Source organism: Lissotriton vulgaris, chromosome 1_1 (assembly GCF_964263255.1).
Source record: "Lissotriton vulgaris chromosome 1_1, aLisVul1.2, whole genome shotgun sequence".
Taxonomy (NCBI): Eukaryota; Metazoa; Chordata; class Amphibia; order Caudata; family Salamandridae; genus Lissotriton; species Lissotriton vulgaris.
In genome coordinates, this window is record NC_141685.1 from 1,517,848,888 (window position 1) to 1,517,864,212 (window position 15,325).

At 46.2% G+C, this 15,325-nt stretch overlaps 1 protein-coding gene across 2 annotated transcripts in view; it reads right to left on the bottom strand.

The window, feature by feature from the left end:
* MOV10L1 (Mov10 like RNA helicase 1) overlaps window positions 1–15,325 on the bottom strand; it is a 1,040,774-nt gene that overhangs the window by 851,021 nt on the left and 174,428 nt on the right. For both annotated transcript variants that reach the window (XM_086967454.1, XM_086967456.1), the window contains exon 8: window positions 13,778–13,975. In XM_086967454.1, coding sequence (XP_086823580.1) covers window positions 13,778–13,975 — 198 coding nt within the window. The remainder of the gene's footprint in view (window positions 1–13,777; window positions 13,976–15,325) is intronic.

Consider the following 15,325-nt stretch of genomic DNA (forward strand, 5'->3'; position numbering starts at 1 on the left):
AGAATTTTACATCATGGCCATTAATGAGGCACAGCAGAAGCAAAGAACGGTCTTTTCAATAGTAAAGTCCTTCACTCATCCTAAAGCCCTTCAGCCGATAATTCCTCCATCCGCAGCCTTTTGCAATCAAATTGCGGACTTCTTCGAGGAGAAGATTGTACTCATTCAGAGGCATTTTCCAATCACCGTACCCCTCCCTTCCCTAGACCGCAAAAACAGAGAGAACATGCCATACACCCTGAGCGCCTTTCAACCGGCCTCTCTTTCACAGACTAGGGAAGTTATCTTGGCTTGTAAATCAGGAGCTGCCTCTGTCTCATGTCCCCCTTTAATACTCCATCAGTTAATTGATGTAGTCAATCCTGTCATCAACACTATTGTCAACGCTTCACTATGCTCAGGAGTGGTCCCCCCAGAGTGGAAAAAGGCGATTGTTAAGCCTCTTATGAAAAAACCCAATAAATCCACTACCGACCTGTCCAATCTCCGCCCAATATCACTTCTCCCAGTTTTGGGGAAAATAACCGAGCAGTTGGTAAAAAAGTTTGTTGACACTCACAATATTCTTCATCCCCAACAGTCAGGTTTTCGTCCTAGACATTCCACCAAAACTGCCCTTATTGAGCTCACTGACTCCATTAAATTTTTACAAGATGAGGGCAGAAATGCTGTCCTGATCATGTTGGACCCCACGGCAGCATTTGACACCATATCTCATGAAATCCTGATTGGCAGGTTGAGAGATATAGGTGTAACTGATGTTGCCCTGGCCTGGATAGTGTCCTTCCTGACCAATAGAATTCAAAAGGTCTCCCTGGGTCCTTTTTTATCCAACGAAAAAAAAGGTCTTATCAGGGATCCCCCAGGGCTCCATCTTAAGCCCTTTAGTATTCAATGTTTATATGGTCCCCCTCATTACATTGATAGAGTCACATGGGATACTGGTAACATCTTACGCTGACGACACACAACTTGTTGTCTCCATGGATAAAAATTCCACAAATGCGGAACAAAAGTTCAAGAGCTGCTTGACGGAGGTTTTCCGTTGGATGGACAATAACCACCTAAAATTTAACACCAACAAAACTGGAATCTTACCTCTGGGTAAAGATGTCCATTTCTGCCCCAAGGATTGGTGGCCCGAGGATTCACCTGCTCCTCCCTGCTCAGTGGAAACGGCAAGAAATCTAGGTGTACTATTTGATTCTGCTCTTTCCTTCGACCAGCATGTAAGGAATACGGCAGGAAGCTGCTTCAGTATTATTAAATCACTAAAACAAATGTTGACTTCCTGCCTACTGACTCTAGAAAGTCGGTAGCGGTTGCGGTGATATTATCGCGTTTAGACTACTGTAATGGCCTGATGGCTTGAGTAAAAAAAGCCACGCTAAAAAAACTGCAGAGTGTACAGCACGCAGCGGCGAGATTGGTACTTAAATTACCAAGTAGATCTTCCGCCATGGCTGCACTCCAGACCTTACACTGGTTACCCTTACATAAGAGGATCTTGTACAAGATCTTGCTGACGTTTTGTACGCTATGATCCTTCGCGTTGCCTGAGGTCATCTGGCGGTAATCTAATTAACACCCCTAGATTCAAGTACAAAACCAAGGGAGGTAGAACCCTCACGGTATTGGCTTCCAAAGCATGGAATGCCATGCCTAAGGGCCTGAGACTCCTAGCCCAGGAGAGTGTCTTCAGGAAGCACCTAAAAACCTGGATTTACAGTTTGTCAGACAGTTTGGTAATGGCTGCTATTTAAGTTTCTATCCTTGTAGTACACACTAGCTCAGCGCCAGGATGCCCCTTCCGGAGCGACAGTCAGAGTTTTAGAAATGCCTTATACAATACAATACAATTTGTCTAACACACCCGCACATGTAGGAGACCGAAACCTAAGAATCCCAAATTTCATGTGCCCAATCACTTTGTGTATAGGGAATAGATAATTTAGTTCACATTTATAGTAACCACCACAGTATGGTGTCTATGTAGATCTTGTGTGTAGATAACCTCATCCACACCAGGACAATTAATCCTCATACGAAAAGATTCCCAAGGACCTATGACCCAATTACAATCATCTATCATAAAAATATTTATTCTAATATGTGCAAAGGGCCAGTACAGAAGTCTGCTGTGTCACTAACACCTGCAGTGCACATAATGTGGTCTAGATAATCACCACATGCCACCTTTCATGGTCTGCATAACCACTTGCTAAATCATCACATGCTGCAATTAAATCTATCACAGAGTGTTACAAACTAAAGGGAAGTAAGTACCAGAATCCCTAAATCCTAAACAGACCCTATGAAAAAACCAGGGCTGTAACCTAGACAATCCCTCCCAATTGGTTGTTACTGAGGAGAAACAAATAAGGGACTGTTGATTCGCCTTAACCACCCTTTACTTATTGAACCAACTTACACAACCATTGGGCTTTTGTACAGTGTCTTAGTGATCATATTTGCAACATAAATTTCCTATGTGAGCACTGCGATGCCTCCACATATTTCACATTCAATCACTCAATCAGGAGTTTGTAAAGAGCGGCTACTCACCCATGAGAGTCTCAAGGCGTTGAGGGGGTATTAGGGGAGGAGGGGAGGAGGGGAGGGCTGCTGATCCATCTGGGCGTGGAGGTTCAACCGAAAAGCCAAATCTTGAGATCCTTCCTGAATTGGGTCAGGGACAGGGATTGCCTGAAGTGGAGGGGCATGGTGTTACAGGTCTTGGCAGCGAGGTAAGAGGATGATCTTCCTCCTGATCTGGTATTGTGAATCCATGGGAAGGTGGCCAGGGAAGTTGGGCGGAGCACAATTGTCTGGTGGGTATTTAGAATGAGAGGCGGTGGTTCAGATATGCTGGTCCTCCATCGTGGAGAGCCTTGTAGGCATGTGTGAGGAGCTTGAAGGTGATTCTATTTTTGACTGGGAGCCAGTAGAGTTTACAGAGGTGTTGTGTTATGTGGCTGCGAAGGGGGATGTTGAGGAGAAGTCTGGCTGCAGCTTTTAGAACGTTCTGTAGATTCCTGAGCTGTTTTGGGTGACGCCGGCGTAGATTGCATTGCCATAGTTGAGCTTGCTGGTGATGAGTGCACAGGTGACCGTCTTTCTGGATTCTGTGGGGATCCATCTGAATGCCTTTTGAAGTAGGCGGGGCTTGTGGAAGCAGGAAGAGGATAAAACGTTGATCTGGCGATTCATTGTGAGCGAGGAGTTCAGTATGATGGCAAGGTTACATGCGTGGTCCGTGGGGGTAGGGGTTGGTGCCAGTGAAACTGGCTACCAGGTGTCATCCAAGACTGAGGGGCGGGTCCCAAGATGAGAACTTAGGTGTTGTCTAAGTTGAGCTTGAGGCAACTATCTTTCATCCAGGTGGCAACAGCCCTCATCCCGGTGTGAAAGTTGGTTCTGGCCAACGTGGGTGAAGGAGAGTATCAGCTGGGTGTCGTCTGCGTAGGAGAAGGAGTTGAGCCCATGGTCTCTGATGCTGGTCATGAGGGGCACATGTAGATTTTAAAGAGGATGGGGCTCAGGGAGGAGCCCTGGAAAACTCTGCAGCTGATCTCTGCAGGTTCTGAGAGGAACGGAGGTAGTCTGTGTTCAGCCGGTAAGGAGTGGTAAGGAGTGGATTTAGTCCAGGGCCTTGTCGCAGATGCCGGCATCGTGGGGTCTCATCATTCGGTGCCGAGGAAGGCAGTATCGAAGACAGCCGAGAGATCCAGTAGGATGTTGGCTGCGGTATCGTAGTGGTCGAGGAGGGAGAGGATGTCGTTGGTAGCGGCGAGGACAGCGGTCTCAGTTCTGTGGTTACTTATGAAGCCAGATTGAGAGATGTCCTGGAATTGGTTCTCTTCAATGAACTCACAAAGTTGAGCGTTGATGGCCTTCTCGATGACCTTGCCTGAGAAGGGGAAGAGGGAGATGGGTCTTAAGTTCTTGAGGTCTGTCTGTCTGCGGATGACTTCTTTAGCAGGGGGTTGATCTCGGTGTGTTTCCAGTCATCAGGGAAGGTGGCAGTTTCGATGAAGCAATTGATGGTGCAGAAAAGCTCTGGGGCGATGGAGGTGGCTGCTCTATGGAAGATGTGATATGGGCAAGGGTCCGATGGGGCTCCAGAGTGGGTGCTCTTCATGGTCTTCAGTGTGTTCTCTGTCAAAAGCGGAGTCCAGTTGAGCAGGATTTCTTGAAATGCGGCGTGATTGCCTGCGGAGGTGATGGGCGTTGTGGTGGGGTCTTGAAGCGGTCGTAGATTTACCTGATCTTGTGGTGGAAGAAGGTGCAGAGGTCTTGGGAGGGTGGGATGCCTGTTGTCTCACTGTTGAGCCTGGCAAACTCCTTGACGATGGTGAAGAGTTCTTTGCTGTTGTGTGCATTAGCATTGAGGGCCATTTTCTTTGTGGTTTTGAGGAGGAGGTGGTTGGCGTTGATGGCGGTTTTGAAGGTCGAACGGGTTTCTGGGATTTTGTTGTTCCTCCATCTCTTGAATCGTCTGCAGGAGCGTCTGGACTCCTGGAGGGTGGGAGTAAACCAGCTTGCGTTCTTGGGAGTGTTGCTTGTCTGGTGCCTTCTTGAGGGGTGCCAGAGAGTCGGCGCAGTTGGAGATCCATCAGTGAAGGTCGTGTGCGGAGGTGTTGGCGTCTGTTGATGTCGTGGTGTGGAAGTGCTAAGGAAAGATGAGATGCTCTTGGGTAGCCTTGTTTTAGCTATGACAAGGGGGTGGGGCAAGGGGCTGTGCGGGCAGTGGGAGTGACGAATTTCACACAGTGGAAGTCTGTCCAGAGGAGTTCGGTGGTGTGGTTGTAGGTGATGTTCCTGCTGGCGGGAAGGACCAGGTTGAGCGTCTGTCCTGCTGTGTGGGTCGGAGCAGTTACTAGTTGCTTATGTCCGATGTTGGGAAAGGCTCTCCAGAAAGAATGCAGGGTTCTGGTCATTGGATTTGGCCAGGTGGAAGTTGAGGTAGCCGAGTAGGGTGTAATCAGGGGATGCAAGAGCCTGGGGTGCGATGGGTGCTGTGAAAGGCGTGGGTAGGGAGGCCTTTAGACAAGGGAGCAGCGGAGGGTGGTGCTGGGGCTGGTCTGGATCTGGAAATGGAGGTGTTTTATGGTTGTCTGTGAAGAAGGAGAGGACGGGATAGGTGGCGTCGAGGAGGTCCCAGATTTCTGTGGTATGTTTGTGGAGTGAGCGCGTGTTGAGAAGGATGCAGTTCAGCCTGTCGGTTGCTCTGTTCGTCGGCTGGGCCGCGATGGGAGCTGGTGTGTTGGGGTGGGTGAGGGTGTGGCTGCAAATCCAGCAGGAGAAGGGTCCTTGGGTGGTGGAGGTGGCAGGTGATATGGTGTCCTGTATGGAGGGCGAAGAGGGTGCAGGCATCTTATCGTTGGAAGGTCCGAGAACCAGTGTCCCAGGTGCTGGGCGCAGACCATGCATGGACAGGCTTGACTTTGGCACCCCCACAGCGTGCAGCCACCGTTAAGTAGTGTGCAGGGGGCTGGACTAATGGGAGGTGGGAAATGCAGGGAGCAGGAAGGGTCACTGAAGTGGGCGGGCCGGGGGGGATCAAAGCGACAAGGGAGGAAAAAAGTGGAAATAGAAGATAACGGCAGAAAACAGAAAATAGACAAAAAGGAAGGCAAAAGAGGCAGAGAAAAGCAGAAAAATTGAGACAGAAGGGCAGTCCAGCAGCAGAGCAGTGATGCTCTACCACTAGACCACCAGGGAGGAGGCGCAGACGTGAACCTCCGGGTGGAGGAGAGTCTCAAACTCCTGACCAGAGGGGCAGCAGCACCCACGGGGGCAGCAGTAGCTACCAGGCAGAGCTGTGCAGAAAAGGGAGCAGTCCACTAGAAAGGTCAGTCTGTACTGTACTGCATATGGCTCTATGTAATATACTTATGGCAGAAACTGAAAATATTGTTCTTGTGCAATTGAGCTGAAACATTATTCTCGTCATCAAATTTATCGCAGATTCCTCAGACATCTAGATGAAGTTTCCCCGTTCAAACAAGTCCCACATGACCTTTTGCTTGATAATATATTGTGACCCTGACTAGTGGGCATATAGGGAGGTCCTTGTATAGCAAATATATAACGTGTTCAGCAGCTGTTCATTTTGCTGCATCTTTGGCAAATTTAAAGAACAATGTTGTTTCAATAGGATAAGTCTCAGTAGATCATAGGAAAGCAGGAAAATGCTATCCCTTCCTGTTAGAAAGAGCACTGTAAGAACATTGAGAAACCATGAAGCCACGTAGCAGTGCAGGGTGAAACTCCGGTAGGTAAAACTATCAGTGAGCCACTACAAGATACCAGAATTGCCACAAAGAAAAGAATAAAGGTCCAAGGAGCAGGTTTGAAAGTCTAAGGCGGCAGTACCAGAGTTGGTTTATAGAAGGATGGTCACAACTGAATGTATAAACTGAATACCCGTGCTAAACAAGTAAGGGTCACAGACAAGGCAAAATGGTCGGTTGTGATATGGAATGATTAGCAAAACATCCCACATGACGCGAAATCCACCATAAAGGGTGGTCTGATGGGATTTTTTCCAGCCTATGTTTTCAACAACATACGTTCATACATGCACCCATTGTTGCACATTCGCCATTACAGCTGCACACCTTCTTTCAGACCTAGTCTGCTCTCTTGTGTGTTTTGTATCTCAGAGTAGGGGAGCGAGCAGAGAGGTCATTAAATATTCCCCTTGACCCTCCACATACATTTTTTGTTTTCTAAGGCAAAATAAGCACCAAAGGAGAGGTAAAAACACATGTATGATTGTAAGCAGTAGAACAAAACATTGACTGGAACTCAGGACTGAGGGAGATGGCTCTTAAGATGGTTTACAGGAGTAAGACTAAATCTACAAAGGGAACGGTGAAACACTTTATAGCTGGATTGGCAAATGCTCCAAAGTTTTATCTATCGGACACTTTGGTGCCAGCACTGACATTAGAGGTGCTAATATCAATGTGGGAGTTCAAAGCTCCTGGCATTGCTAAAGTCAATGCTGACCTAGTTGTCAGGCATGTCAGCTCAGAGGCCCTTAATGAAGAGTGGACGTCAAGTGGCTTAATGGATTTTGGATGCATCTGTAAGGTTGGGAGAGTACTCCCTAGAGCTAGAGGGAAACGGTGTAAAGTATAGACTATTTGACAAGCACAGGGCTAGAGAGGCTCAACTGCCAGAAGCATCAGTATCCCTTTAACTGGAATGGCAAGGAATCTGAAGTCTTATTTGTAACTTTTTTTCCTTTTTTTTTTTAGTTTTAGATTCCACTTGGGGAAGTTTCTAAATTTTTCAGATTCCTGTTGACTCAAAGACTCAAAGACATTGGTCCCACGCACCATAAGAAGATTTCATAATGTAATTAAAATTTATAATCCAAGTGTTTAGTTGTGAGATTACTCCCTCTAGCTTTGAAAAGCGGAGCCGAGGTGCATTTGAGGGTGATACCGACTGAGGTAAAAAGCTCCTGAAAGCACATCTGTCTGTGTTGGGCAATTAGAATGACTGGCTCTGTGTTTTCTTATTCACATCCCTTGAGGAGAATAGCGTAGTGCAGATGTATCCATTAGGACTGAACGGGTAGCCCCATGAATCGCCTTTTGTAAACCCTAGGACACTGTAAACACCTCTGATCTTCCTGTGAGACAAAGAGGTCTACCTGCAGAAGCCCCAGTCAAAAAATAATATATACCATAGGGATGGAACATTGATTTTTCCAGTGTACACGTTTTCAAATTGTTCAGTCTTGTCACATCAGCTACGTAAGCAGTAATTGTTTTGTCTTTGGCCTTAGTCCAAATCGTGAGAGCTTTGTAGAGTTATCAAGCAGAAACTTCCCTTTTACTTATGCAGTGCAATGATGGAGTGTTTGTCAAGTGGACATGCAAACCTACTGCTGAAATGTCTGTCATTAGGAATGCTTCAAGACACTCAGTCCGAAAACATTGTCCCCTTAGAAGACTGTCCGTGTTCCTTGTTACGTATGCAACTTGTGATAGTGTAGGGAAGGCAAAACGCTATTGCAGTGACAGTCACGGATTCCTCTAATCTTGGACTCCAGTTCAATGCGCACATTCAAAGCTTAGCTTGTGGTATTTTCAGGATTTCATGATGCATAAGAGACTCAGTGATGATATCAGTTTCAGCTGTGTCTCCAGTATGAACTGAGGATAATTTCTTGGATGGGGCACACTCATTTCTGATGGAGTCAACCTCAATATTGCGTTCATTAAAGCCCGATAAATTTGATGCATTGCACTGGCACAAGTGACGATTTTCCCAGATTTAGGAAGAATAGCCAGTCATCAAAATGTTGCAAAAATAGAAAGAGTGCAGCTTTCTCCATTTCCATAATGTGCAGCCTAGCTAGGATTTCTTTAATCTAAAGGTTTGTATCGAGGGAGGAAAGAGGTAGAGAGGAGGTACCTTTCTGGAAAATAATAGGAAGTAACTACAAATGTACAACTGAAAGATGATTGTGGTCCAAGGGAGCCTCAATAACCTTTTGCAGGATTACAGACACTGGTCCCCCTCTGCATAATGATCCTCCTTCAACATTTCATCTTTAAAGTAGTGTGAGAGACCTGGAACTGTTGAACTAAAGATTGTTGCCCATTTCTTCACACTGGAGAAAGAGACTACGGTTGACTGAGAGTGCACGTTTTAGGGTTTCCTTCAGCCCCAACTACACTATGTCAGGGCAATAAGTATATCGGCCACCTGGGCTGTAAAAAAACTTTAGGACTGCACTTACCGAGGTAGTTAGTTCCCTGGCTGTGAGGGCGGCCAACTTTAGTATCATCGGAGATCTAAATTTACATCTAGATATGGCTTTGTTGCAGACCTTGCAGCCTGTCAGTTAATCCAACTGGTTGCAGAACCCACCCATTCTGCTGGCCATCTGTTGGACCCGGTCTTTTCTAACCTACCTTCTCTCACAGTCCACACCCCTAATCCGATGTGTTGGTCCGCCCACTATCTGGTCCCCATGTCTCTCCAGGGTGTCATACCCCTCCGGAAAATGGGTCAGAAATCCTCCTTTAAGCGCCCATAGCACAAATTAAACTGGGACCAATTTTGTGTCCTTCTTTCCACTAATACACCCAGTCTGCCGGATGATCCAAAGGCTGCCAATACAGTGCTCTACGACTGGATTCTCCAGCCCATAAGTCAAGTCAAGTCAGAAATTTGTATAGCGCGCTACTCACCCAGAGGGTTTCAAAGCGCTTAAGGGAAAGGGGATCGTTACTGATCGAATAACCAGGTCTTGAGTTGGTTCCTGAAGGAGAGGTGGTTCTGGGTAAGACGGAGGTGAGAGGGGAGGGAGTTCCAGGTCTTGGCCGCCAGGTAGGAGAAGGATCTTCCTCCCATGGTGGCTTTTCGGATGCGTGGGATCACGGCGAGGGCTAGGTTGGACGAACGTAGTTGGCGGGTGGGGGTGTAAAAGGATAGGCGATTGTTGAGGTAGCTGGGTCCTAGGTTGTGGAGGGCCTTGTGTGCGTGAGTGAGGAGACAGAACGTGGTTCTCTTGCTGATAGGGAGCCAGTGAAGGTCTCTCAGGTGTTCTGATATGTGGTTGTGTCAATGTATGTCCAGGATGAGTCGGGCGGAGGCGTTCTGAATGTGTTGGTCCAAGAACCACATATCTAAATCTAGCTCTTGGTACAATGACAAACTGATGAAAATGCGCAAGGCATGCAAAAGGCGGGAGCAAATCTGGAGACAGGACTTTGATTCACTTAAGAAGGGGAACTATCGGGCTGCTATTAAAAGCTACCATAGGGCCATTCAATCTGAACGGGCAGCTTTCAGTGCACAGAAAATTCGAGAGAGTTGTAAGCTGGCGAAAAGTATCTTTTCAACACTCACAGGCCTTAAATCCCAAAATTCCTCTACAGCACGCTTATCACGTTGGATCAACAGTGTGGGGACCTTGCCACCGTCTTCATTAGGAAGGCGGAAAATTTCTACAAGTCTTTTCAGCCGGTCCAAGAGGGCTTATGTGCTGGAATTAGTTCCTGCACCATCCGCACTCTGGAAGCCTTTCTCTCAATTTCCCAAGATCAGCTGCTTTCTCTGTGCAGCAGAATTAAATCTGGCTCTCCTGCTGACCCTCTCAAGCCCGATCAATTCAGGAAATTTCTGTCTGTGCTCTTGGCACCTTTGGGCAGGTGATCAATCGGTCGCTTGCCACGGGGGTTGTTCCCATGGCATGTAAACAGGCTAAGATGGTATCTCTGCTTAAAAACCCCACCCTGGATTCACCTAAGCCAGAGAACTTCCATCCTATTTCCCTCCTGCCATGGGCATCTAAGTTCACCGAGGTCTGTATTAACTCCTTATTAACAGATTTCCTGAACGCCAATAACATCGTAGATCCTTCCCAGAATGGTTTCCGTCCGGGCCACAGCATGGAGTCAGCACTCCTGGCTGTGACTGAACATCTCCGGACCGCACTAGATGCCGGGTGCACTTCGGTAGTGATATTATTGGACCTTAGTGGGACATCCGATACGGTTTCCCATTCCATCTTGCTGCAACGTCTGGGGGAGTTGGGCATAGTGGGCATTGCTTTGGAGTGGCTCTCCTCGTTTCTTGCAGGGAGGACATTTCTGGTGTCTGCCTCCCCTTTCACCTCTGGTGTTCACAACATCAAACAAGGGGTGCCACAGATCTCCTCTCTGAGCCCACTGCTGTTTACCCTGTATGTCAAACCCCAGACACCGGTAGCCAAGAGGAGAGGTCTCACTATGGTCTCCTACGCTGAAGATACACAGTTGGTGGTGGCACTCTCGAACCATGCCACGCAGGGCGCTCCCAAGTTTCGGAGCGATCGCGCGGCCGTCGCCGAGAGGATGACTGCCAACTGTCTCCAGCTCAACGCTAACAAGTCAGAGGTGTTGTTGGTAGGGAACAACCCTGGGCTCTGGAGCGAGCACTGGTTCCCCGAAACCCTTGGTAATGCCCCCCCGCCTAAGCAGGTGGTAAAGAATCTAGGGGTGTGGATGGACTCTGCCCTTAGTTTTTAAGTCCATACAAAAAAGATGGTTAGGACATGCTTTGGGCTGCTGCGAGGGCTCAGACCCTTACTGGGTTTTTCAGACGCGCCAACATGGCAAGTTATCATCCAGGGTTCGATTTTATCGAGACTGGATCATGCCAATTCACTATATCTAGGGTCAAACAAGGCAGAAATTCTTAGAGTTCAGAGGGTCCAAAATGCAGGTGCCAGAACCCTCCCTGGTCTCAGTAGAGCCTGTCCTGTGTCAGATGTCATTTGTCGACTCAATTGGTTGCTAGTGGCCAGGCGGACTGCGTTCAAGGCTCTCTGCTTGGCCTTCAAGATTCTGAATCATGCAACTCCAGGAATCTCGGCAGACCTGTTGCTGCCATATGTACCTACACACCAACTCCGTTCCTTGAGGCAAAGCGTGGTAGTGGTCCCCCGGGTAAGGAGGGTACGCGCGGGGGGACGTTGGTTTCATGTTATGGCGGCAAAACTTTGGAACTCGCTTCCAGCACCGATCCGCAGTTTGAACAACTACCTAGCTTTTCGGAAATCAGTCAAAACACACCTCTTTCCGCTGGTATGGACCTTTCTGCCTCACCCCTGTTTGGTTCTTACTGCTGTTAGCGCCGGGACGCCTCTTTGCTGGAGCAGCTGCCAGGCTCTATAAAATGTCATAACATTAACATTTCTATAGTGTCACCTCGCAAGATTCTACAGATAACAGTTGTCACTGAGCTTCAATTATTAAACCTTCACCTCCAAGATACACTCCGAGAGTGAGTTTCTTTTCTGCAATGCATATATCAGACAGTAACTCCCAATGGCAATAGGACAGAGCATGGTACTCAATAAAAGCTCAATTCGCTGATAACGTCTGGGCATAAAAAGACAAACAGTCAACGACCTTCAGGAACATGACAACTGGATTAGATTAGGAGAATGTACTTCCCTTAAAAAAAAAAGAACATGTAGGGCTTCGTTTTAAGTTTGCAGAGGAAGAATCCCGGCGTAAATTGGTGGTCTAGGGCCCCCATCATGACCTGTGGTTTCCCCACCCCATTTGGAGGTGGCGCAGGAACTGACGGGCTACTGCTGGTGAATCCTCATCTGACTTCGCTGACAATAAGTCCTGACCCAGAGGTCCATCTGCCATGGGACCATCAGGTCATAATAACAGTTAGCACGCTATTTTGTTGGAGGGGATAGCTACCATCACCGATTTTCCTGCCCATGTCGGTCTTGAGAGGTGTGGAGGACATAGGCAGGAAAAATGTTGAAATAAATGGCCCACATACAGTTAGAGAAACCTCTGTATATGTTGCGCCAATTTGCAGTTTGTTCAGAGAAGGACTGTTTCTTTAAAAAAAAAAAAGGCTACTGAGCGAGTGCTTTGAACATGGGACCCAGTCTGCAAACTTGCAGTGCTTTGTGGCGAGCAGCAGTGCTTCCCCTAAAAGCACACAGCTCCCTACCCGAGAATAAGGTGTCGTAAGACAGTCCACCAAACACATGGCAAATATATTGGCTTCTGCCTCCTTCATGACCAGCACACTGTTAGCCAGGGACTAAATTAGCCCATTAGCTCAGAGTACAGATGATCGGAAACAAAAGCAGCCTCAATTTTAATTACAAGCAGAAACGTGATGGTGAATATGTGAATAGCTATTATATGAATGAAACGACAGAAGGTACAGATACACAGATATAACCTGAAATTAATTTGCTGTGAATGTACTGGTAAATATATATTTAGGATTGGGAGACCAATTAGGAACCTACTGCTAAGACAGGCACACAAAAACTTTGCAGCAGCACTTCTCTGGAATAGTCTGCCAGTTGAGCTAAGACAGATGCAGGATCTGATGAAGTTCAGGGGCAAAGTTAAAACTTGGCTTTTCCTTAGAGTACAGGTCGAGACTAGCAACCAGTGAGTGTGGTAGTGTGATGTTGGAGTATCTGTACCACAGCGTCAGGATGCCCGTAGGGTTACAGCGCGCTTTATGAATCTGAAATACAATACAATACAAAGCAATGGAAATAACAGGTGAACTCAAATTGACTTAAGACAGCACTTCATGTTTCTAAAAGTCTGCTCTCGGACTTAAATGTTTCCAGTAGGTCATCCCAAACTAATGCAATAGGCTGTTTTCGGATTACTCGATATTCTCCTTCACAATCTGGCACCCATGAAAGCCAATGTCTCTTATTTTACTAACATCCTACTATATTCTCATGTATTAAAAAAAAAAAGAATGACATGCTACATAGTGAGCATTGTGGATATTGCGAACATGCATACTGACGATTTCTTTTGTATAGCACATAGTACTGCATACACATATAATCAAAGCTTTAGCTTTGGGTGAGGTGGAAATTTAAATCTACAGGTCACAACGTTTCATTTACTTTCAAGAAACACATTTTTAAAGGGTTAATAAATGTAGCAACATATTTCTATATGCTTGATGACTGACATAGGCGTTCTGATCTTTTTTTACTCCCTCGAATGAACGCATTATGCATTTGTTGATCAATGTTGTATACTGCCACTGCAGCTCAATTAATTAGTGCTGATTGGAGCTGCTTCTTTAGTCCACTGTTGTGAGTTTATCATTATAGGGGAAATAGATATAGAAGAAGTACTGCAGCGTATTCATTTTCTATTTTAAAGATGTTGCAAGACTGTAGTAGCAAATCAGCACACAACCCCATCTGCTTGCACTTCAGTAATAAAATATGCGAATGCAGCTTACATACCTTTTCGGGGTTGCTGATACCACCACCTTACTGGAAACACAATTTAATCCTTTTTCGGCTGAATAGTGTCGAAAACGGAATTTCTCAGTGGCTGCTATTAAACATTCCTCTTCACTCACAACTTCCACTTCAATAAAACGTCCAATATTGAAATCAGAAAAGCAAAATAGCAGAAGCTCCTTGTTGTAGCCCAGGTTCCTTGGATAAAACAATAACAGTTTAGCACATTTACTCACTCAACGATTCTGTAAAAATATGTTATAAAAGCCAACAGAGCTCAGTTGAAATGTTGTACTTCTGTTTCTGAGGTTTTTATATAACAGTAATATTTCCTTGTGATAAAAACAGTGCATTGCACGCTATTTACCGCCAGAAATGTGAAATTAAATCTCAAATAATTTAAGCTGATAACCAAGAGGTGTTAAAGTATGCAATAAAATGTTTAGAACACAGGATTCACTGCTTGCATAGCTTGGAAACCAATGTGAGTAATAGGGCATACATTCATAACAAGCAATGTAAGAAAAAATGAAGAATGCTAGAAGTCTTTGGACTGTGGCACTTACGCCACACACAACCAGGAACAAGACTGCGTCAAGTGACAAAATAAATGCAGAAGATCTTACAAGTATTAATTGATAACAGGGTTGATAGTGCTGCGGCAAGTATTGGCGCCTCTAATTCAAACGTAAATATAGTATAGAATCATTTTTTCACGGTGCTACAGGTGAGAGGATATCCCAAAACCTCCAAATCGGACCACAGTCCTCCAAACAGTAATACAGATGACCTGTGCACAGGTGCTTTCGATTAACAGTGTCAATACTGAGAGACAGATGGCTATACAATCAAGATACCTCTCCGCCGGTTATACTTTCGTCCCGGCTGTAACGTCAGAAGTTTTCCGAATAATCGATTGTGCAAAGGACGCCCGGTTACAGAATTTGACGCTGCCAGCGGAATCACTCGTGCAGCGCGTGTGCAGAGAGCAGTATCAGTGCTCTATAGTGGAACTTACCATTTACTCCTTTGCACAATCGCTTATTCGGAAAACTTCTGACGTTACAGCTGGGACAGAAGTATAACCGGCGGAGAGGTATCTTGATTGTATAGCCATCTGCCCAATAGCCCTGAAGAAGTCTTGGGTTACACCCTGACGAAACAAGTGTTGGCTGGGCACCATGGAAAACTAATAAACCTAACAGAAAGAAAACGTCATCTGGATCATATATTCTGTGATTGTGTTGCTGTTAAAATACTCTCAGTATTGACACTGTTAATCTAAAGCACATGTGCACAGGTCATCTGTATTAAGGTCTTACAAGTATACAGTGAAAACATTTGCACAATACAGCGCAGCAATACCATATACATGAACTGGCAAGGCTCTCTACACAAAAGAGGGCAAGAGAGTAAGCAGCCAGGAGAGAAATACAGGAGAGGGGGTGAGAGTCTGTAATTACATATACTCCCTTCAAATCCTTACAGAGCAGGAATAGCTGGCAAGTGTCCTCTGGACCACTAGCTGGGATAGATAGAAGATTCTAT